Source organism: Macaca thibetana, chromosome 20, assembly GCF_024542745.1.
Source record: "Macaca thibetana thibetana isolate TM-01 chromosome 20, ASM2454274v1, whole genome shotgun sequence".
NCBI classification, from domain to species: Eukaryota; Metazoa; Chordata; class Mammalia; order Primates; family Cercopithecidae; genus Macaca; species Macaca thibetana.
In genome coordinates, this window is record NC_065597.1 from 10,959,256 (window position 1) to 10,981,948 (window position 22,693).

Sequence of the window (22,693 nt, forward strand, 5' to 3'; positions counted from 1 at the left end):
AAAATACAAAAAAAGTAGCCAGGCGCGGTGGCAAGTGCCTGTAATCCCAGATACTCGGGAGGTTGAGGCAGGAGAATCACTGGAACCCGGGAGGCGGAAGTTGCAGTGAGCCGAGATCGTGCCACTGCATTCCATCCTGGGTGACAGAGTGAGACTCAGTCTCAAAAATAAATAAATAAATAAATAAATAAATAAATAAGTAAATGAATAAGGAAAGAGCTAAAACCATAAAATTCTTAGAAGAAAGCGTAAGGGTAAATATTCATGACCTCAGATTTCAACGGGGCTCATGCCTATAATCCCAGCACTTTGAGAGGCTGACGCAGGCAGATCACTTGAGGTCAGGTATTCGAGACCAGCCTGATCGACGTGGCAAAACCCTGTCTCAACTAAAAATACAAAAATTAGCCGGGTGTGGTGGTCCATGCCTGTAATCCCAACTACTCAGGGGGCTGAGGCAGGAGAATCGCTTGAACCCGGGAGGCGGAGGTTGCACTGAACTGAGATCATGCCACTGCACTCCTGCCTCGGAAACAGAGTGAGACTCCATCTCAAAAAAAAAAAAAAACAAAGACATCATCAAGAGGCCAGGCATGGTAGTTCACACCTGTAATACCAGTGCTTTGGGAGGCTGTGGAGGTGGGAGGACTGCTTGACTCCAGGAGTTCAAAACCAGCCTAGGCAACATGGCAAGACCCCATCTCTACAAAAAATTTAAAAATTAGCCAATCATGGTGGCATGTACCTGTAGTCCCAGCTACTTGGGATGCTGAGGTGGAATGATCGCTTGAGCACAGGAGGTTAAGTCTGCAGTTAGCCAAGATTGCACCACTGCACTCCAGCCTGTGCAACAGAGCAAAAACTTATCTCAAAAAAAAAAAAAAAAAAAAAAGAATCAAGACAGTGAAAAGACAACCTATGGAATAGGAAAAAGTATTTGGAAATCATATATCTGATAAGGGTTTAATATCAAAAATAAAGAAAGAATTCCTATAACTCAACAACAAAAAGACAAACAACCCAAATAGGCAAAGGACTTGAACAGACATTTCTCCAAAGAAGATATACAGATAGCCACATACAATAAGTACATTACAAGATCCTCAACATCACTAGTCATTAGGAAATGTAAATCAAAACCACAAGGAGTTACCACTTCATACCTAGAATAGCTATAATTTAAAAGTTCCACGCCAAGTGCAGTGGCTCACGCCTGAAATTCCAGCACTTTGGGAGGCCGAGGCAGGCAGATCAATTAAGGTCAGGAGTTCGAGGATGGCCTGGCCAACGTGGTGAAACCCGTCTCCACTAAAAATACAAAAATCAGCCAGGCAAAGTGGTACACACCTGTAATTTCAGCTACTCAGGAGGCTGAGACATGAGAATCACTTGAACCAGGGAGGTGGTGGTTGAAGTGAGCCCAGATCGAGCCACTGCACTCCAGCCTGGGGGACAGAGCTAGACTCCATCTAAAAAAAAAAAAGAATACATAGGCCAGGCATGGTGGCTCACACCTGTAATTCCAGCACTTTGGGAGACCAAGGCAGGCAGCTCACTTGAGGTCAGGAGTTCGAGAGCAGCCTGGCCAACATGGTGAAACCCTGTCTCTACTAAAAATACAAAAATTAGCCAGGCGTGGTGGCACATGCCTGTGATCCCAGCTACTTGGGAGGCTGAGGTGGGAGAATCGCTTGAACCCAGGAGACAGAAGTTCCAATGAGCTGAGATAGTGCCAGTGCCCTCTAGCCTGGGTGACAGAGTGAGACTCCATATTCAATCAATCAATAAAAGTTCCAGATACTTGAGAGGCTGAAGCAAGAGGATTGCTTGAGCTCAGGAGTTCAAGACCAGACTACGCAAGACAGCAAGGCTTTAAAAAATAAAATAAATGTTGGCAAGGATGTAGAGAAATTGGAGCCTTCACACACTGCTGGTGGGGATGTAAAATGGTGCAGCCACTATGGAAAAGTTCAGTGGTTCCCCAAAAAAGTTAAACAAAAATTATCATATAACCAGGAATACCATTCTTAGGTGAACACCCAAAAGAACTAAAAATAGGAACTCAAACACTATGTACACCAATGTTCACTGCAGCATTGTTCACAATAACCAAAAGGTAGAAGCAACCTAAGCATCCATCAATAGATGAAGGGAAAACAAAACGTGATGTATATGTAAGTACAACAAAATATTATTCAGCCATAAAAAGGAATGAAGTTCTAGGCTGGGTATGGTGGCACATGCCTGTAATCCCAGCACGTTGGGAGGCTGAGGCAAGAGGATCACTTGAGGCCAGGTATCAAGGACCAGCCTGGGTAACATAGCAAGATTCCGTCTCCACAAAAAAAATATATATATATATTTTTTGAGATGGAGTCTCGCCCTGTCACCAGGTTGGAGTGCAGTAGTGCGATCTTGGCTCACTGTGACCTCCACTTCCCGGGTTCAAGCAATTCTCCTGCTTCAGCCTCCCAAGTAGCTGGGACTACAGGCGTATGCCACCACACTCAGCTAATTTTTGTATTTTTAGTAGAGATGGAGTTTCACCATGTTGTCCAGGGTGGTCTCGATCTCTTGACCTCATGATCCACCCGCCTCGGCCTCCCAAAGTGCTGGGATTATAGGTGTGAGCCACCTCGCCTGGCCTCTACAATTTTTTTCTGAGACAGAGTCTCACTCTGTTGCCCAGGCTGGAGCACAATGGTGCAATCTCGGCTCACTGCAACCTCCATCTCCTGGGTTCAAGCAATTCTTCTGCCTCAGCCTCCCAAGTAGCTGGGATTACAGGCACACACCACTACATTGGGCTAATTTTTGTATTTTCAGTAGAGACGGGTGTTTCATCATGCTGGTCAGGCTGGTCTCAAAGTCCTGACCTTGTGAGCCCCCTGCCTTGGCCTCCCAAAGTGCTGGGATTACAGGCATGAGCCACCACGCCCAGCCCAAATTTTTTTTTTTTTTTTTTGAGACGGAGTCTCGCTCTGTCGCCCAAACTGGAATTCAATGGCGCTATCTCGACTCACTGCAAGCTCTGCCTCCTGGGTTCACGCCATTCTCCTGCCTCAGCCTCCCGAGTAGCTAGGATCACAGGCACCCGCCACCATGCCCAGCTAATTTTTTTTTTTTCTTTAGTAAAGACGGTGTTTCACCATATTAACCAGGATGGTCTTGATCTCTTGACCTCGTGATCTGCCTGCCTTGGCCTCCCAAAGTGCTGGGATTACAGGCATGAAACACTGCACCGGCCCCAAAAATGTTTTTTAAATTAGCTAGGGAGGCTAGGCACAGTGGCTCACACTTATAATTACAGCACTCTGGGAGGCCGACGCAGGCAGATCACTTGAGGTCAGGAGTTTGAGACCAGCCTGGCCAACATGGTAAAACTCCATCTCTACTCAAAATACAAACATTAGCCAGGTGTGGTGGCACACACCTGTAGTCCCAGCTACTTGGGAGGCTGAGGCAGGGGAATAGCTTGAACCTGGGAGGTGGGGGTTGCAGTGAGCCAAGATAGCACCACTGTACTCCAGCCTGGGCAACAGAGTGAGACTCCGTCTCAAAGGAGAAAAAAAAAAAATTATCCAGGTAGTCTGGGCACAGTGGCTCACGCCTACAATCCCAGCACTTTGGGAGGCCAAAGTGGGCAGATCACTTGAGGTCAAGAATTCAAGACCAGCCTGGCCAACATGGTGAACCACTATCTCTACTAAAAATACAAAAATTAGCCAGGTGTGGTGGTGCATGCCTGTAGTCTCAGCTAATTGGGAAGCTGAGGCAGGGGAATAGCTTGAACCCGGGAGGTGGGGGTTGCAGTGAGCCAAGATTGCACCACTGTACTCCAGCCTGGGCAACAGAGTGAGACTCCGTCTCAAAGGAGAAAAAAAAAAAATTATCCAGGCAGTCTGGGCACAGTGGCTCACGCCTACAATCCCAGCACTTTGGGAGGCCAAAGTGGGCAGATCACTTGAGGTCAAGAATTCAAGACCAGCCTGGCCAACATGGTGAACCACTATCTCTACTAAAAATACAAAAATTAGCCAGGTGTGGTGGTGCATGCCTATAGTCTCAGCTAATTGGGAAGCTGAGGCAGGGGAATAGCTTGAACCTGGAAGGCAGAGATTGCAGTGAGCCAAGATCGCGCCACTGCACTCCAGCCTGGGCACCAGAATAAGACTCCATCTCAAAAAAAAAAAAAAAAAGTAACCCAGGCATGTTGACATATGCCTGCAGTCCCAGCTACTCAGGAGGCTGAGGCTAGAGAATTTCTTGAGCCTAAGAGCTCAAGGATACAGTGAACCACGATTGTGCCACTGCACTCCAGCCGGGGCAACAGAACAAGACCATATCTCTCCTTTTTTTTTTGAGACGGAGTCTCACTCTGTTGCCTAGGCTGGAGTCAATGGCACGATCTCAGCTCACTGCAACCTCCACCTCATGGATTCAAGTGATTCTCCTGCCTCAGCCTCCCGAGTAGCTGGGATTACAGGCACATGCTACCACACCTGGCTAATTTTTTGTATTTTTAGTACAGATGGGGTTTCACCATATTGGTCAGGATGGTCTCAAACTCATGACCTCAGGTGATCCACCTGCCTCGGTCTCCCAAAGTGCTGGGATTACAGGAGTGAGCCACCATGCCTGGCCAACCATATCTCTTAAAAATAACCAACTAGGCCAGACATGGTGGCTCAAGCCTGTAATCCCAGCACTTTGGGAGGACGAGACGGGCGGATCACGAGGTCAGGAGATGGAGCCCATCCTGGCTAACATGGTGAAACCCCGTCTCTACTAAAAAATACAAAAAACTAGCCGGGCGAGTTGGCAGGCGGCTGTAGTCCCAGCTACTCAGGAGGCTGAGGCAGGAGAATGGCGTAAACCCAGGAGGCGGAGCTTGCAGTGAGCTGAGATCCGGCCACTGCACTCCAGCCTGGGCAACAGAGCGAGAATCCCTCTCAAACATAAAAATAAAATAAAAATAACTAACTAACTAAATAAATAAATAAGAAGAAATGGGCCAGGTGCAGTGGCTGTAATCCCAGCTACTCGGGAGGCTGAGGCAGCAGAATCACTGAACCCAGGAGGTGGAGGTTGCAGTGAGCCGAGATCGCACCACTGCACTCCAGCCTGGGTGTCAGAATGAGACTCCGTCTCAAAAAAAAAAAGAAGAAATGAAGTTATGAAACATGCCGGCCGGGCGCGGTGGCTCAAGCCTGTAATCCCAGCACTTTGGGAGGCCGAGACGGGCGGATCACGAGGTCAGGAGATCGAGACCATCCTGGTTAACACGGTGAAACCCCGTCTCTACTAAAAAATACAAAAAATTAGCTGGGCGCGGTGGTGGGCGCCTGTAGTCCCAGCTACTCGGGAGGCTGAGGCAGGAGAATGGCGTGAACCCGGGAGGCGGAGCTTGCAGTGAGCTGAGATCCGGCCACTGCACTCCAGCCCGGGCAACAGAGCGAGACTCTGTCTCAAAAAAAAAAAAAAAAAAAAAAAAAAAAACAAACAAAAAAAGAAACATGCCACAACACAGATAAACCTTGAAAACATAATGCTACGTGAAATGGATCAGACACAAAAGGACCAATATTGTAGGATTCCCCTTACATGAACTATCAAGAATAAGCAAATTCATAGAAACAGAAAGTAGATCAGAAGTTAACAGGGACTAGGAGGAGGGAGAAATGGAGAGTTACTGCTTAATGGGTACAGAGTTTCTGTTTGGGGTGATGGAAAAGTTCTAGAAATAGACAGTGATGTGGTGATGGTTGCACAACATTGTGGATGCAATTAATACCACTGAATTATACACTGAAAATTGATAAAATGGCATATTTTAAGTTACATATATTTTACCACACACATACACACACAAATACACACACACACACAGACACCAAGAACACCCCTATGGCCCTGCAAACCAGCATGGACCGCATCTGGCTTTTCCCGATATGACAAGGGAGGCCCTGGCACAGAGCACAATGGACAGCATAAGAGTATTCTGGCCTCACATTGGGGCAAGAAGTCCCACACTTAGCCCACAGCAAATGACAAGAGTGAAGAAAGACCCAACTGTTTTTACTTTTACCAATTTTTTATTTTTTTTATTTTTTGAGATGGAGTCTCACTCTGTTGCCCAGGCTGGAGTGCAGTGGCATAGTCTCGGCTCACTGCAACCTCTGCCTCCCAGATTCAAGCAATTCTCCTGCCTCAGCCTCCCGAGTTGCTGGGATTACAGGCACTCGCCACCACGCCTGGCTAATTTTTGTATTTTTAATAGAGACGGGGTCTCATCATGTTGATCAGGCTGGTCTCGAACTCTTGACCTCATGATCCACCCACCTCAGCCTCCCAAAGTGCTGTGATTACGGGCATGAGCCACAGAGCCTGGCCAGTTTTACCAATTTCTTTCTTTTTTTTTTGAGACGGAGTCTCACTCTGTCGCCCAGGCTGGAGTGCAGTGGCATGATCTTGGCTCACTGCAACCTCTCTGTCTCCTGGGTTCAAGTGATTCTCCTGCCTCAGCCTCCCAAGTAGCTGGGACTGTAGGCACGTACCACCATGCCTGGCTACTTTTTTTGTATTTTTATTAGAGACAGGGTTTCACTGTGTTAGCCAGGCTGGTCTTAATCTCCTGACCTTGTGATCTACCCACTTTGGCCTCCCAGAGTGCTGGGATTACAGGCGTGAGCCACTACGCCCGGCCCAGTTTTACCCATTTATTTTTAGAGAGAAGGTATATTTCACAGGCTGGGAAGCCTATGGGCACTTGTAAGAACTGCTGCATAGGATATGGGAGCCAATGGGGCTTGAACATTCTTAATTTAAGCCCCATCAGCAGGATGTCCCCACACCCACAGGGCTCTGGCAGGAAGTGATGAAGAGGAGAGAATAGACAAGGTCTTCAGCCTCAGGGCTGAGATGGCTGTTGGAGACTGCAGGAAGGTACCAGCTCTGCCGCCCACCCTCAGGTGAAAGGGCTAGTCACCACTACCCCCAACCCTAGACCTCCCAGGGGCTCCTGGAATCTCACCTGACAGTTTCATCTTGACATCTAATACCTTAGCCACAGCTCAGCAGGCTGGCAATCTTGTTGCTATCAGAACCTGCCCCAGAAAAGAAATCAACAGCCTCTACAACAAAGGGGAACTCTGGGACCTCAGTTACAAAATGATCCTTGGAAGATGGTTCAGGAAAAACACCAACTGATATTTAGGTCTGAAATGAGGGCTAATATTCAGTGTTAGGAATTTTATTTCATAGTCTAATGGGCCCACTTAAGGCCATAGTCAATGCCAGGTGTGCTGGCTCACACCTGTAATACCAGCCTTTGATAGGCCAAGGCAGGAGGACTGCTAGTGCCCAAGAGTTTGAGGCTGCAGTGAGTTATGATCACACCACTGCACTCCAGCCTAGGTGACAGAGCAAGCAAGACCTTGCCTCCAAAAGTAAATAAATAGACGGGCATGGTGGCTCATGCCTGTAATTCCAGCACTTTGGGAGGCCGAGACAGGCAGATCACGAGGTCAGGAGTTTGAGACCAGCCTGACCAACATGGTGAAACCCTACCTCTACTAAAAATACAAAAATCAGCCAGGCATGGTGGTGCGCACCTGTAATCCCAGCTACTCAGGCAGGAGAACTGCTTGAACCCGGGAGGCAGAGGTCACAGTGAACCAAGATCGCACCACTGTACTCCAGCCTAGGCGACAGATTGAGACTCCGTCTCAAAAAAAAAAAAAAGAAGCCGGGTGCGGTGGCTCACACCTGTAATCCCAGCACTTTGTGAAGCCAAGGTGGGCAGATCATGCGGTCAAGAGATCGAAACCATCCTGGCCAAAATGGTGAAACCCCGTCTCTACTAAAAATACAAAAATTAGCTGGGCATGATGGCGCACGCCTGTAGTCCGAGCTACTAGGGAGGCTGAGGCAGGAGAATCACTTGAACCCAGGAGGTGGAGGTTGCAGTAAGCCGAGATCACGCCACTGCACTCCAGGCTAGGCAACAGAGTGAGACTCCGTCTCAAAAAAAAAAAAGTAAATAAATAAATAAAGCAAGCTACAGTCCATCATGACACTGGCTGCTACATAAAGCTACTCCTCCAGCAAGCATCCATAAGCGCCTCTTCCCCAGGAAGCCATGCAGTCACCCACTGAGCCCAATTCTGTGTAGGCTTCCCACTAAGAGGAAGGGCATTACAGTGATGAGTGGCCTGGGCCCCAGCACTATCCACAACAAATATAGGCCAGACCAGGCACAGTGGCTCACGCCTGTAATCCCAGCACTTTGGGAGGCTGAGGCAGGAGGACCACAAGGTCAAGAAATCAAAAGTGGGCCGGGCACGGAGGCTCACACCTGTAATTCCAGCACTTTGAGAGGCTGAGGCAGGAGGATCACGAGGTCAGGAGATCGAGACCACCCTGGCTAACACAGTGAAACCTGTCTCTACTAAAAAACTACAAAAAAAAAAAATTAGCCAGGCGCAGTGGCGGGCACCTGTAGTCCTAGCTACTCGGGAGGCTGAGGCAGGAGAATGGCATGAACCCAGGAGGCAGAGCTTGCAGTGAGCCAAGATCCCGAGACTGCACTCCAGCCTGGGTGACAAAGTGAGACTCCGTCTCAAAAAAAAAAAAAGAAATCAAAACAATCCTGGCCAATATGGTGAAGTCCCATAAAATACAAAAATACAAAAATTACCTGGCATGGTGGTGCGTGCCTATAGTCCCAGCTACTCAGGAGGCTGAGGCAGGAGAATCACTTAAAACTGGGAGTCAGAGGTTGCAGTGAGCTGAGATCACACCACTGCGCTCCAGCCTGGCAACGGAGGGAGACTCCGTCTCAAAAAAAAAAAAAAAAAAAAAAAAAAATAGGCCAGAAAGCACAGAGGCCTCAAGTTAGGGTGCTCATATGGAGAAAAGCGGTTCTGTGTATGGGTCAGGAGACCCTCGTGTGCCCAATGTCACCAGCACTATCAAAGCACCCAGAGACAAAAGGGGCAGAACAGCCCCTATCGGTGGCCCTAGGCAGGTTACACACCCTTGGTTCTGAGCTCCTTCTCTAACGTACTAACAGAGTCTCAAGTACCAAACCTTGACTTTCTAGAGCCTGCCACATTCAAAAACCCAAATGCACTGCCCTTAACCAGAGGGTGTAGCCACTAATGCCCCACAGCCGGTAGGCTCTGGGCCCTAACCTCCACCTCTATGGCCCCGTGTAATTACAGAGCTGAAGTACACAAGCATAGCAGTGTGTGAACACCACAAATGTCCTTAGGTACTCAGACACTACCCTTAACTTTAGTTACAGGTGTTCATCCAGACACTGGCCTTGATTTGGCTGGCTTGTAATTTTTTTTTTTTTAGATGGAGTTTCGCTTGTTTCCCTGGCTGGAGTGCAATGGCGCAACCATAGCTCATTGCAACCTCCACCTCCCAGGTTCAAGCAATGCTCCTGCCTCAGCCTCCTGAGTAGCTAGGATTACAGACATGTGCCACCATGCCTGGCTAATGTTTGTATTTTTAGTAGAAATGAGGTTTCGCCATGTTGGTCAGGCTGGTCTCAAACTCCTGACCTCGGGGGATCCACCCACCTCTGCCTCCCAAAGTGCTGGGATTACAGGCATGAGCCACTGCACCTGGCCTAAAAAAAATCTTACATATTCTTTAACAGTCAGAAAAAAAAAATTTGGCCGGGTGCGGTGGCTCAAGCCTGTAATCCCAGCACTTTGGGAGGCCGAGACGGGCGGATCACAAGGTCAGGAGATCGGGACCATCCTGGCTAATACAGTGAAACTCCGTCTCTACTAAAAAATACAAAAAAACTAGCCGGGCAAGGTGACGGGTGCCTGTAGTCCCAGCTACTCGGGAGGCTGAGGCAGGAAAATGGCGTAAACCCGGGAGGCGGAGCTTGCAGTGAGCTGAGATCCGGACACTGCACTCCAGCCTGGGTGACAGAGCAAGACTCCGTCTCAAAAAAAAAAAAAAAATTTCAGGCCACGATCTTGCCACTGCACTCCAGCCTAGGTAACAAGAGTGAGACCCTGCCTCAAATTAAAAAAAAAAAAAAAAAAAAAAAGGCCAGGTGCAGTGGCTCACACCTGTAATCCCAGTACTTTGGGAGGCCGAGACAGGCAGATCACTTAAGCCCCAGGAGACCACCCTGGACAAGTGGTGAAATTCCATTTCTACTTTAAAAAAAAAAAAAAAAAAGGCCGGGCGCAGTGGCTCACGCCTGTAATCCCAGCACTTTGGGAGGCAGAGGTGGGCGGATCACAAGGTCAGGAGATCGAGACCATCCTGGCTAACATGGTGAAACCCTGTCTCTACCAAAATACAAAAAAATTAGCCAGGCATGGTGGCAGGCACCTATAGTCCCAGCTACTTGGGAGGCTGGGCATGAACCCAGGAGGCAGAGCTTGCAGTGAGCCAAGATCATGCCACTGCACTCCAGCCTGGGCGACAGAGCCAGACTCCGTCTCAAAAAAAAAAAAAAAAAAAAATTAGCTCAGCATGATGGCATGTGTCTGTAGTCCCAGCTACTCAGGAGGCTAAGGTGGGAGAATCTCTTGAGCACAAGGGGAGGTTACAGAGCCGTGGTCACAACACTGCACTCCAACCTGGGCAACAGAGTGAGATCCTGCCTCAAAAAAATAAATAAATAGGCTGGGCACAGTGGCCCACGCCTATAATCCCAGCACTTTGGAAGGCTGAGGTGGGAGGATGACCTAAGGTCAGGAGTTCAAGACCAGCCTGACCAACATGGAGAAACCCCGTCTTTACTAAAAATACAAAATTAGCCAAGCATGGTAGTGTATGCCTGTAATCCCAGCTATTCAGGAGACTGAGGCAGGAGAATCGCTTGAACCTGGGAGGTGGAGGTTATGGTGAACTGAGATGGTGCCATGGCACTCCAGCCTGGGCAACAAGAGTGAAACTCCATCGCAAAATAAATAAACAAATTACATAATTTTAAAAAAAGGCCTGGCGCAGTGGCTCACGCCTGTAATCCCAGCACTTTGGGAAGCCAAGACGGGTGGATCACGAGGTCAGGAGATTGAAACCATCCTGGCTAACACAGTGAAACCCCGTCTCGACTAAAAAATACGAAAAACTAGCCGGGCGTGGTGGCGGGCCCCTGTAGTCCCAGCTGCTCAGGAGGCTGAGGGAGGAGAATGACGTGAACCCGGGAGGTGGAGCTTGCAGTGAGCCAAGATCGCGCCACTGCACTCCAGCCTGGGCGACAGAGCAGGACTCCGTCTCCAAAAAAAAAGTTTTTTATAGGTAAAATAAAAATATTTTGATTTTTTTTTTTTGAGATGGAGTCTCACTCTGTTGCCCAGGCTGGAGTGCAGTGGTACAGTCTTAGCTCACTGCAAACTCCACCTCCCGGGTTCAGGTGATTCTCCTGCCTCAGCCTCCTGAGTAGCTGGGATTACAGGCACCTGCCACCACGCCCAGCTAATATTTTTTTACTTCTAGTAGAGATAGGGTTTCGCCATGTTGGCCAGGCTGGTTTCAAACTCCTGACCTTGTGATCCGCCCACCTCAGCCTCCCAAAGCACTGGGATTACAGGCGTGAGCCACCGCACCCGGCCTATTTTGATTTTTATAGAAGTAAATATAACTACTGAAAAACTCCTGGTGCAAGTTGTTATTAAAACAGAGCATTCCATTTTTTTTAAAAGTCCATGCCAATTTCAGATACATGGCTTTATAAACTGGGTCAGAATCAGTTCTACTCAGTAATCCAACCCCTCTGTTTCTTTCCTCTTGGTTCAGCTCTGCCTTGGGACTCTCCTTTAGAAGAAATAAGCGGCCGGGCGCGGTGGCTCAAGCCTGTAATCCCAGCACTTTGGGAGGCCGAGGCGGGTGGATCACGAGGTCAGGAGATCGAGACCATCCTGGCTAACACGGTGAAACCCCGTCTCTACTAAAAATACAAAAAGAAATTAGCCGGGCGTGGTGGCGGGCGCCTGTAGTCCCAGCTACTCCGGAGGCTGAGGCAGGAGAATGGCGTGAACCCGGGAGGCGGAGCTTGCAGTGAGCCGAGATCGCGCCACTGCACTCCAGTCTGGGCGACAGAGCGAGACTCCGTCTCAAAAAAAAAAAAAAAAGAAGAAATAAGCTGAGCCCTCAGACCATCTGGGCCTCTATCCACTTCTTATCTTCCAACCACCTCCATGCTGAGGGATGGTAGATTTCATCTCATGATGAAACTCTGACCAGTAAATTACAGCTGCCTGGTGTGCTGTGCATTGAGAAAAATTCTGGGCTCTGTCTGGACAAGAACAAGCGCTACTGTCAATCAGCAATGTTGGTCATAGAAGCTGAGGGTATTGTGGGGTATTGGAGCCTTCACACTTGCCATCCCTGACCTAAACTAAACCCCCCTGAAACCCCAAGCATCTCTAAGTCCAAAAGTTAAGAGAGAAGAAATGGCATAAGAGGGGTGCCAAGGGCTTCCCCAGTCCCTCCCGAACTTTCCTACATAGTACAGAGCATCTTGTTCTGGCCCCTTCATGACAGAAGGGCTGGGCTCTGTTCCACCACCAAGTCACAACACCAACGATCCCAGAATTACAAAGACATTTTATACAGATTTTGAACAGAATTTCTGGAGAGGCAGAGGAACATCTTTGCATTTAGACATAATTACCCATCCCTCTTCCACTGATGAGTCCCTTCTTTCCTACTTGACCCGACCACACAGACCCACTCTGGGGCCCTTTATTCCTTCCCAATGGTCCCATAATAGGAATGGCACACGGTGCCTGCCACATGGGGCTGCTAGGTTCATCCTCCTGTGCTCTGGCCTGATGAGTTCCTGCTTCTCTTCTAACAAGGAATCTCCCTTACATGGTGACCCATACAGGGAAAAGACCAGAAGTTCCAGAGAACAAAAACATCAGAGGCAGAAAAGAAGGACGTGAAGTGAATTCTAGGAATTTCTCTAAAAGCTAATCCTTGACCAAGGAAGGCCCCAGCTATAAAGAAGGCAACAACGCTCCCCAGCTCGCAGTTGGAGCCTGGGTAGCAACACATAGTGAGGAAGGAGGCCCTACCAGAAAAGTGGCCACAGGCCAGGCGTGGTGGTGACTCATGCCTGTAATCTCAGTACTTTGGGAGGCTGAGGCAGGAGGATTGATTGAGCCCAGGAGTTCCAGACCAGCCTAGGAAATACAGCGAGACCCTATCTCTACAAAAAATTTAAAAATTAGCCCGGGCTGGGGATGGTGGCTCACACCTGTAATCCCAGCACTTTGGGAGGCTGATGTGGGCAGATCACTTGAGGTTAGGAGTTCGAAACCAGCCTGGCCAACATGGCAAAACCTCGTCTCTACTAAAAATACCAAAATTAGCCAGGTGTCATGGCACATGCCTGTAATTCCAGCTACTCAGGAGGCTGAGGCATGAGAATCATTTGAACCCTGGAGACGGAGGTTGCAGTGAGCCGAGATCACTCCACTGAACTCCAGCCTGGGTGACACAGTGATACTCTGTCTCAAAAAATAAATTAAACAAATAAAATAAAAATTAGCCAGGCATGGTGGCATGTACCTGCAGTCCCAGCTATTCAGGAGGCTGAGGCAGGAAGACTGCTTGAACCCAGGAGGTCGAGGCTGCAGTGAGCCATGATTGTGCCACTGCACTCCAGCCTGAGTGACACAGCGAGACCCTCCCTATCTCAAAAAAAAAAAAAAAAAAGAGCAAAGAACAGTGGCCACTATCGAGACTCCAGCTTTCTTACCCCGTGTTCCAGAACCCAAACATCTTACCCTGTGTTCCAGAACCCAAACATTCCATGTCTCCACAAATAGCACAACGTGTTACCTGAGTAGAAGAGCAGCCCAAAGCTCAGCATCTGCCTGTAAGGCCATCAACTCCAGAGAGGCAGTCAGGGAAAACAGGGCACAACCACGGCCTGTACCTGCCTTGGGCAAGGACAGCACCTTCTTCTCAGGGCGGGCAGGACAAGGCCTTCCCCAGATGACATATGAGCACCAAAGTTCTCAACAGCACTGTACAATGCATGTAGACTGGACTTTGGTGAGGAGACCCAGAGTGAGGAGCCAGCCACAGCTGTCTCTCAGCTGGAAGGGCCTAAGCTTAGATGGCCCTCCAGACCAGGAATGTGGCAGGTGAGATCTTAATCAAGGTAACTTAATTAACAGTGGCTCTCTAGGTCTCCATGGAAAATCACTTTGGCTGATTCTGACTCACAAGAGGAGATGCTTGGGTATAAAACATGCGACATTACTGTCTTTCAGATGGGAGTTGGCAAAACCAAAATACCGGAACTCTGGCACAAGCAGAGTCCTCTCACCTCCGAGAAGCCTCCTGGCTACCAGTCTTTCACACCCCATCCCTGCATCTCTCCATACAGAAGGGCCAGCCAAGAGAAAAAAAAGACAACCGCTATGAGAAAACCATGCTAGAGCCAAAGACCTCAAGTCACTGGCCCATCCTGGACAGAGCTCTTGGCCAGAGAAGCCTGGCTGAACCAGACTGGCAGAGTCTCTTCTTCTCTTCTTCACTCTCAAAAGCATGGGTAGATCCACAGCCCCCCACACTGCCACTGCCCTCAGGATAAAGCCCACGCTCCCCGGTCACAGCACACAAGGTATTTTCTTCTTTATCTTTTTGAGACAGAGTCTCACTCTGTCACCCAGGCTGGAGAGCAGTGGTGTGATCTCGGCTCACTGCAACCTCCACCTCCCAGGTTCGAGTGATTCTCCTGCCTCAGCCTCCCAAGTAGCTGGGATTACAGCACACACCACCACTATTATTAGCACCTGGCTAATTTTTGTATTTTTAGTAGAGATGGGGTTTTGCCATGTTGGCCAGGCTGTTCTCGAACTCCTGAACTCAAGTGATCCGCCCACCTCAATCTCCTAAAGTGCTGGGATTACAGGCATGAGCCAGGACACACACAAGGTATTTTCAGTCTGGCCCTGCTGACCTCATGCTCTGCACTCCATGTCATTTTATGCACTTTTTCTTCTGCCTGAATCATCTGCTTCTCACTTTGTTCACCTAGAACACTCTAACTCCTCTTTCCAGAGCCCACATCATCACCTCTTCTATGATTCTATGATGTTTTCCTCAAACTCTGAGGTACAGTCCATCCTCCAGGCCACCCTTGGATATGGCACACACTGTGGACTGACCCTTCGACACCACCTGTGGGGCCTCATGCCTGTGCTCCTGGGGCCCAGGCTGGGACAAAACAATGGGTACGGCCAGGCGTGGTGGCTCACGCCTGTAATCCCAGCACTTTGGGACGCCGAGGCAGGCGGATCACGAGGTCAGGAGATCGAGACCACGGTAAAACCCCGTCTCTACTAAAAATACAAAAAAATTAGCCGGGCGTGTTGGCAGGCGCCTGTAGTCCCAGCTACTCAGGAGGCTGAGGCAGGAGAACAGCGTGAACCCGGGAGGCGGAGCTTGCAGTGAGCTGAGATCGCGACACTGCACTCCAGCCCGCGCGACAGAGCAAGACTCCGTCTCAAAAAAAAAAAAAAAAAGGGTACAGCCAGGCGTGGTAGCTCACGTCTGTAATCCCAGCACTTTGGGAGGCCAAGGAGGGCGGATCATGAGGTCGAGAGATCGAGACCATCCTGGCCAACATAGTGAAACACCATCTCTACTAAAAATACAAAAATTAGCTGGGTGTGGTGGTGCACGCCTGTAGTCCCAGCTATTCGGGAGGCTGAGGCAGGAGAATTGCTTGAACCCAGGAGGCAGAGGTTTGCAGTGAGCCAAGATTGTGCCACTGCACTCCAACCTGGCAACAGAGCGAGACTCCGTCTCAAAACAGCAACAACAACAACAAAAACAATGGGTGCTGTGCCCTGGTGTCTGGAATGAATGAGTAAGTGCACTGCTGCCTGGCCAAAGGAAGCCAGCTGCAGGAGCAAGGGAAGGCTGGCTGGCTGTGGTCAGAGACCCCTGCTCTGGGCCTGGGCCTGGACACTAGCTACAGAGGAGAATGCCCCCACCCCTCTCCATGCCATCCAGTGCTCTAGCCCAGGCCTACTACTCTTGGGTAAAGCAACCATCACATGTCAGGAGGCCTCCGCCACTGGGATGATGTTACAGTCTATTTTGAGGGTCACACTGGAGCATCTGTCGGCCTAGCCAGCCACACCCTCCATGTGTCATCACTAAGAGCCAGGGACACCCACAGGTCCATGAACTCTGTCTGTGGACGTTGCTCCTCCCCAGGGACTCTCAGCTTCAGGCCCTCCTTCGCTTCCTAGAAAGACAGACCTGGATGCCCCTTATCTCCTGGCACCACTGGCAGTGCTCTGATGTCTCCTCACCCCACCAGACCCGCTCCCCGAATTCATAGCTCTGGTGACTCAGCAAAATGCAGCTGAAGCATATCAGTCTGTGCCAAGCTCTTAGCTCAAACAGAGTCCCTCCTTCGCCACAGTGCTCTCTTATACTTGAGGAGTACCCAGAAAGCCTAGCACCCAGACGTCAAGCTAGTTACCCATTAGACTCATAGGTCTAACAGGTCTCGCCTCCTGGGGAACTCCTACTCATCCCTCGCAACTGTTCCCAGGCTCTGCCTCCTCTTGCAGACTTTCAGTCCACTCTCTACTGAATGGGCCACAGGCTTCCTGAGGACAAAGCTGATCTGTGCTGGCTTTAACTCTGTTCTCCCTACACCTAGTATAGGACCTAGCACATAGTAGGTATATATAAATATTCTGTGAAACCTTGACATGAAACTTTCCTTATTAGGCTAGCTTAGTGTGTTCTTCTCCAAAAGATATTGTCAAAACAAAGGACGTTCTGGAGAACAATGACACTAACAACTGGGTTTATAAATATCTTTTACAAAGGAAGGGTACTCAAATCTACAGAAAAGCAAGTTTACAGATTAAATGGAACAGTAAGTTGATCAAGCCTGGCCCACAGCATGTCACAATTCTCTGGCCCCACAAAGCACCATGTACCTTTCAGCTCTGTCCCCTAACATTGCAATCTGGTAGGAATCCAACAGAACATTCCTTCACTCTACCCAGGGAAGGAAGGCAATAGCTACAATGGAGAAAGGCAGCAGCAGCATGAACATGTGTGCCTTGGATCAGGCGAGGACATCTGATTCAGGCTACTCCACTGCACACCCTAAGCCCTGCAGCCAGGGTAGGACACCAAACATCCCAGGGACTCAGGGCTTACTCACAAAACAGGAATGTACATGATCATCTGCTCTAGCCACTTGCCAGAGATGCTGTGAGGATCAAACTAGGTAACACAGGAAAGCTAGACAACCAGTTAATGCTTGGGTCATGGACTAAACCAGGATCAAAAACACACCTCCAAAATCCATGGGACGCTGGCCATGGTGGCTCATGCCTGCAATCCCAGTGCTTTGGATCACTTTGAGGCAGGAGGATCACCTGAGGCTAGGAGTTGGAGACCAGCCTGGACAACTCAGCAAGATCCCATCTCTACAAAACAGTTTTAAAAAGAATTTATATATCAGCCAGGCACGGTGGCTCATGCCTGTAATCCCAGCACTTTGGGAGGCTGAGGTGGAAGAAACACTTGCGCCCAGGAATTCAAGACCAGCCTAGGAAACATTGTGAGACCCCATCTCTACAAAAATAAGAAAAGGAGTCAAGCATGATGGTACACGCCTATAGTCCCAGCTACTCAGGAAGCTGAGGCGGGAGGATTGACTGAGCCCAGGAAGTTGAGGCGGCAGTGAGCTGTGATGCTATTGCACTCCAGCCTAAGCAACAGAGCGAGACCCTGTCTCAAAAAAAAAAAAAAAAAAAAAAAATCTACAGAAAAAGGGAAATGAGCCAGTTGATGTCTGCCTGCCCTGTGTAACTGCCTTTGGCCTCCTCAAAACCACACCTGGCCCATACTAACATGCGACTGCATCCCAGCCATGAGAAGGCTTTCGGGGATTCTGTAAAGAGACCACGAGGAGCTATTTATACTTTTGCCATCTGACAGTGGTCAACTGAAGCAGGCTACCACAGGCATACATGACCTGAGACCTTTCTTTTTTTTTTTTTTTTTTTGAGACGGAGTCTCACTCTGTCGCCCGGGCTGGAGTACAGTGGCCGGATCTCAGCTCACTGCAAGCTCCGCCTCCCGGGTTTACGTCATTCTCCTGCCTCAGCCTCCCGAGTAGCTGGGACTACAGGCGCCCGCCACCTCGCCCGGCTAGTTTTTTGTATTTTTTTAGTAGAGACGGGGTTTCACTGTGTTAGCCAGGATGGTCTCGATCTCCTGGCCTCGTGATCCGCCCGTCTCGGCCTCCCAAAGTGCTGGGATTACAGGCTTGAGCCACCGCGCCCGGCCGACCTGAGACCTTTCTAAAACTGATGTTTCCTTGCTGGGCATCGTGGCTCATGCCTGTAATCCTAGCACTTTGGGAGACTGATGCAGGCGAATCACTTGAGGTCAGGAGTTCGAAACCAGACTGGCCAACATGGCAAAACCCCATCTCTACTAAAAATACAAAACTTAGCCAGGCGTGGTAGCGTATGCCTGTAATCCCAGCTACTCGGGAGGCTGAGGCATGAACCCAGAAAGTAGAGGTTGCAGTGAGCTGAGATTGAGTCACCGCACTCCAGCCTGGGTGATAAGGGAAACTGCCTGGCAAATAAATTAATTAATTAATTAACATCTGATGTTTCCAGATCAGCTCAACAGCTATGCTTACCACATGTAAAATGCTGGGAATAGATGCCCACCTTTCTTTAGACTTCCAGTCAACACCTATAGTTCACCAATCTAACATGACACAGGGCCTTTTCCAGCAAGATTGACTAAAACTGAAATGTTAAAAGCCAGTTGAAAGAATCCAGATCTCCAACATAACCAGACCTCATCTCTCAAAAAATACAAAAAGAAAAAAAGAATCCAGGTCTCTAAGTATAAACACTTTCCTTCTGAAGTTGGTCTCTGCTCTCTAGCTAGATAACTAATTCAGCTGTTATCTATGATAAAGACTAGGAGAAAACAATCCATTTTCTTCCCTACAAGTTTAAGAAGTGCACCTCAGTTTCTCTGGCAGTATGAGACTCTAGCACCAACATTTCAGTCAACATTATTTTTGAGGTGCTTGTTTAAAGGGGCTATTCTCATTCACACTAGTTCAAGCATGCTAAATACATGTGCTTCTATAAGATGGTGGAAGGGGAAAATAGGAGCTTTGAAGACCTCCTATAAATTTAACTTTCCTATCTGTAAATGCACTAGATGGGGATAAAAATGAAAGACAGCCGGGTATGGTAGCTCATGCCTATAGTCCCAGCAGTTTGAGACACCAAAGTGGGAGGATCACTCAAGCCCAGGAGTTTGAGACCAGCCTGGGCAACACAGGAAGACCTCATCTCTACAAACAATTTTTAAAATTAGGCTGGGTGCACTGGCCCACACCTGTAATTCCAGCACTTTGGGAGGCCGAGGCAGGTGGATAACCTGAGGTCAGGAGTTTGAGACCAGCCTGACCAACAGGGAGAAACCCCGTCTCTACTAAAAATACAAAATTAGCCAGGCATGGCGGCACATGCCTGTAAGCCCAGCTACTCAGGAGGCTGAGGCAGGAGAATCACTTGAACCCAGGAGGCAAAGGTTGTGGTGAGCTGAGATCGCGCCATTGCACTCCAGCCTGGGTAACAGGAGTGAAACTCCGTCCCAAAAAAAAAAAAAAAAAAAATTAGCTAGGCGTGGTGGCATGCACCTGTACTCCCAGCTACTCAGGAGGCTGAGGTGGGAGGATAACTTGAGCCCAGAAGGTCGAAGCTGCAGTGAGCTGTGATCTTGCCACTGCACTCCAGCCTGGGAGACAGAGCAACACCCCATCTCGTTTAAAAAAAAAAAAAAAAGAGAGAAAGATGCAGTAGCTTCCCATGATCAGAATTTCAGAGGCACAGAATTCTGGAGTTCAGGCAGCTTAGATGCTGGCCTGGATCCCCACAGTGTAGATCAGGAGACTGAAGCTCCAACATCCACCCAAGACCACAGAGACCTCACAGGCAGAGAAGTTACATCACTGAGGAAGTAGACGAGGCTCTGACTCTGGCAGTGTTGCCCCCAGCCTAGTCCCTTGGTCAAGCATTTTGCATGCACCACAAAGCGGACAGTCCCTAGGGGAAAGAAGTTCTCAATGTCTGAGAACACACTCTCAGCGTTGGCATGGTCACCAGAGGGGGTGGCAAACTTCAGACACCAAACCTAAAGTCTGATGAGGAAAGCCTTTCCAAGATAGCTGCAGTCATGTTATTTCATAACTTAAACACCTGCTTCGTCACAATCACTAGGAAAAAAAGGGAGACTGGGAGAAAGAAGAAAAAGAAAAAGAAAAATTAAGTATCTCCCTTATGATTTCCTGTGTCTGCTTGGATCATCTTAAAATAGGGAGTCTCCCTAATGCTGACTTTTTTTTGTTTGGTTTTGGGACGGAGTCTCGCTCTGTTGCCCAGGCTGGAGTGCAGTGGCATAATCTCAGCTCACTACAACTTCCGCCTCCCGTGTTCAAGTGATTCTCATGCCTCAGCCTCCGAAGTAGATGGGATTACAGGTGCACGCCACCACACCCAGCTAATTTTTGAATTTTTTTTGTAGAGATGGGATTTTACCATGTTGGCCAGGCTGGTCTTGAACTCCTGATCTGAAGTGATCTGCCCGCCTCGGCCTTCCAAAGTGCTGGGATTACAGGTATGCCAGCTAATTTTTTTGTATTTTTAGTAGAGACAGGGTTTCACCATGTTTTCCAGGCTGGTCTCCAACTCCTGACCTCAGGTGATCTGCCCATCTTAGCCTCCCAAAGTGCTGCGATTACAGGCGTGAGCCACCGCGCCGGGCTCCTAATGCTGACTTTAATGAGGACCTTCCTAAAGCTGATCCAACTAGTAGTGTTCAAGTCCTTGGACTGAAAAACAAGTTTATGAGCAGCAAGGTCACCTGATTCAGACCATGTGTATGCTGTTTACACTGAGATGACAGGTCAGGGGCCACAGCAGCTTTCATGAATGCTGCAAAGACTCTACTATCTCTTTGAAGGCTACCAGGGCCTCTACATGACTAAATGCCATAAAAAAGAACCTCATGAATACAGTAAGAATGTGAAAGGAAGGAAGTCACGAAAACACCACATGTTTATGAGGGAAACCCCATTTTGGACACTAAATTTTTAAAGTAAACTTGTTACTTGTTTGTCTAACCTTCTAGGTATCAAATTACATCATCACTAAAAAGAATCCCCTGCTTTACCCCCAACACACCCACTGGCCATCAAGATCTGCTGCTTCGACCAGACTGTGCTCACAGTCAGGAAACAGTGGCAGCCCAGACCCATGCAGCTCACCTGCTCACATCAGCAAGTGCCAGCCAAGGGACCTGAACTCTGACCACAGGGATCAGCTCGTGTTCAGGGAAAGAGGGTGGTCATAAACGGCTTACCCATCTCTTCCTTTGCTGACAATCTTCACTTCAAAGTAATAAATGCCACAGGCAGCAGGTATGGGGTGGGTGGCACGCACCGAGGCCGCATCTTTGTGATTTTTGCCATGACCTAACAGGGGAGGGCAAGGAAAAAATTTCAGCAGAAGGAAATGCAAATGGAAGCCTCATTTTTCTCTGCAACTCCTCCATGGCAACTCCACTCCTCTGTGGCCAAAGGAAGCGCTTACGCAGTCCAAGGAATCATTAGACAACTGAGTAAACACTTAAACCTTCCACCTGTGCCTCACCTCCTCCTGAAAACAGCAGTCCTGCCTGAGACACTGCCCATACAAACAAAACAAGGGTACAGGCAATGTGAGAGATACCCACAAGGGTACAGGCAACGTGAGAGATACCCAAGTGCTGCTGGCAGCCTCTCTAGAATCCAGGCAGCCCACCTAGGAGGCCAGTGGAAGAAGGAGGCCGACCTGTAACACACCCCCCAAACTCTAGCACGGAACCCCAGGCCCAGTCTAGGTGCCTAGCAGGTGGGCAAGCCCATGAGTCTCAGGCTAATGTAATGGTAGGGATGTGACCACCCCTTTCTTCTAAGCAGTGGCGAAGGGTCCCGCTGGAGTTGGAGCCTGCCTAGGACAAGCAGGGAGGTCCTGGAGTGGAAGGTCCGGCCCAGCACTGGGTTTGGACACCTGTTGCGGTTCTCTTGACTGCAGGTGTCTCGGGACCGAGAACAGTCAACCCTCGGCCTGGTCAGCCTCACCACCCTGGACATCCTGAAAGGGCCAAGGCCTAACTTGGAGCACCTAGGCAGGCAAAGGGAAGTGATGGGGCGGGGGCCTGGCCTCAGAGCCACCCCACGGACGCTCTAGCCTTGATTCCCCGCAGCCTGACGGGCCGATACCTTTGTAGTGGACGCGGAGGTTGCCCTGGGAGAGACCAATGTAGTTGTATTTGTCCTTGGGGCTCCAGGAGCGCGGCAGCGGAGTCTCTTGCTGGTTGACCGCGGGATACAGGCGCTGCAAGCGCCGGCTCAGCTCCTGCTCCCCGGGAGACGGCAGCCCGCCCCCAGCGCCCCCGCCGGAGGAGTCCCCAGCCTGCGGGTTCCCAGCTCCCGGGTCTGCCGTCGCTGCCGCCATCTTGGAGGGAGCTGCTATTGTGTCACTGGGGGCGGGGAGGAGCGGGACCAGATCCGCCACGCTCAGCCAATGGCCCGTGAGCCTCCTTGGGCCGCAGGGAAACCGAGTCCGAGTCCGGCACC

General features: G+C 49.5%; 1 protein-coding gene across 1 annotated transcript in view; it reads right to left on the reverse strand.

Moving 5' to 3' along the window:
• Window positions 1–22,681, reverse strand: part of RANBP10 (RAN binding protein 10) — an 87,424-nt gene extending 64,743 nt beyond the window's left edge. Inside the window, exons 1-2 of the mRNA XM_050773262.1 lie at window positions 22,337–22,681; window positions 21,436–21,547 (exon numbers count right to left, since the gene is read on the reverse strand). Coding sequence (XP_050629219.1) covers window positions 21,436–21,547; window positions 22,337–22,571 — 347 coding nt within the window. The 5' untranslated portion in view covers window positions 22,572–22,681. The remainder of the gene's footprint in view (window positions 1–21,435; window positions 21,548–22,336) is intronic.
• Window positions 22,682–22,693: the final 12 nt, after the last annotated feature.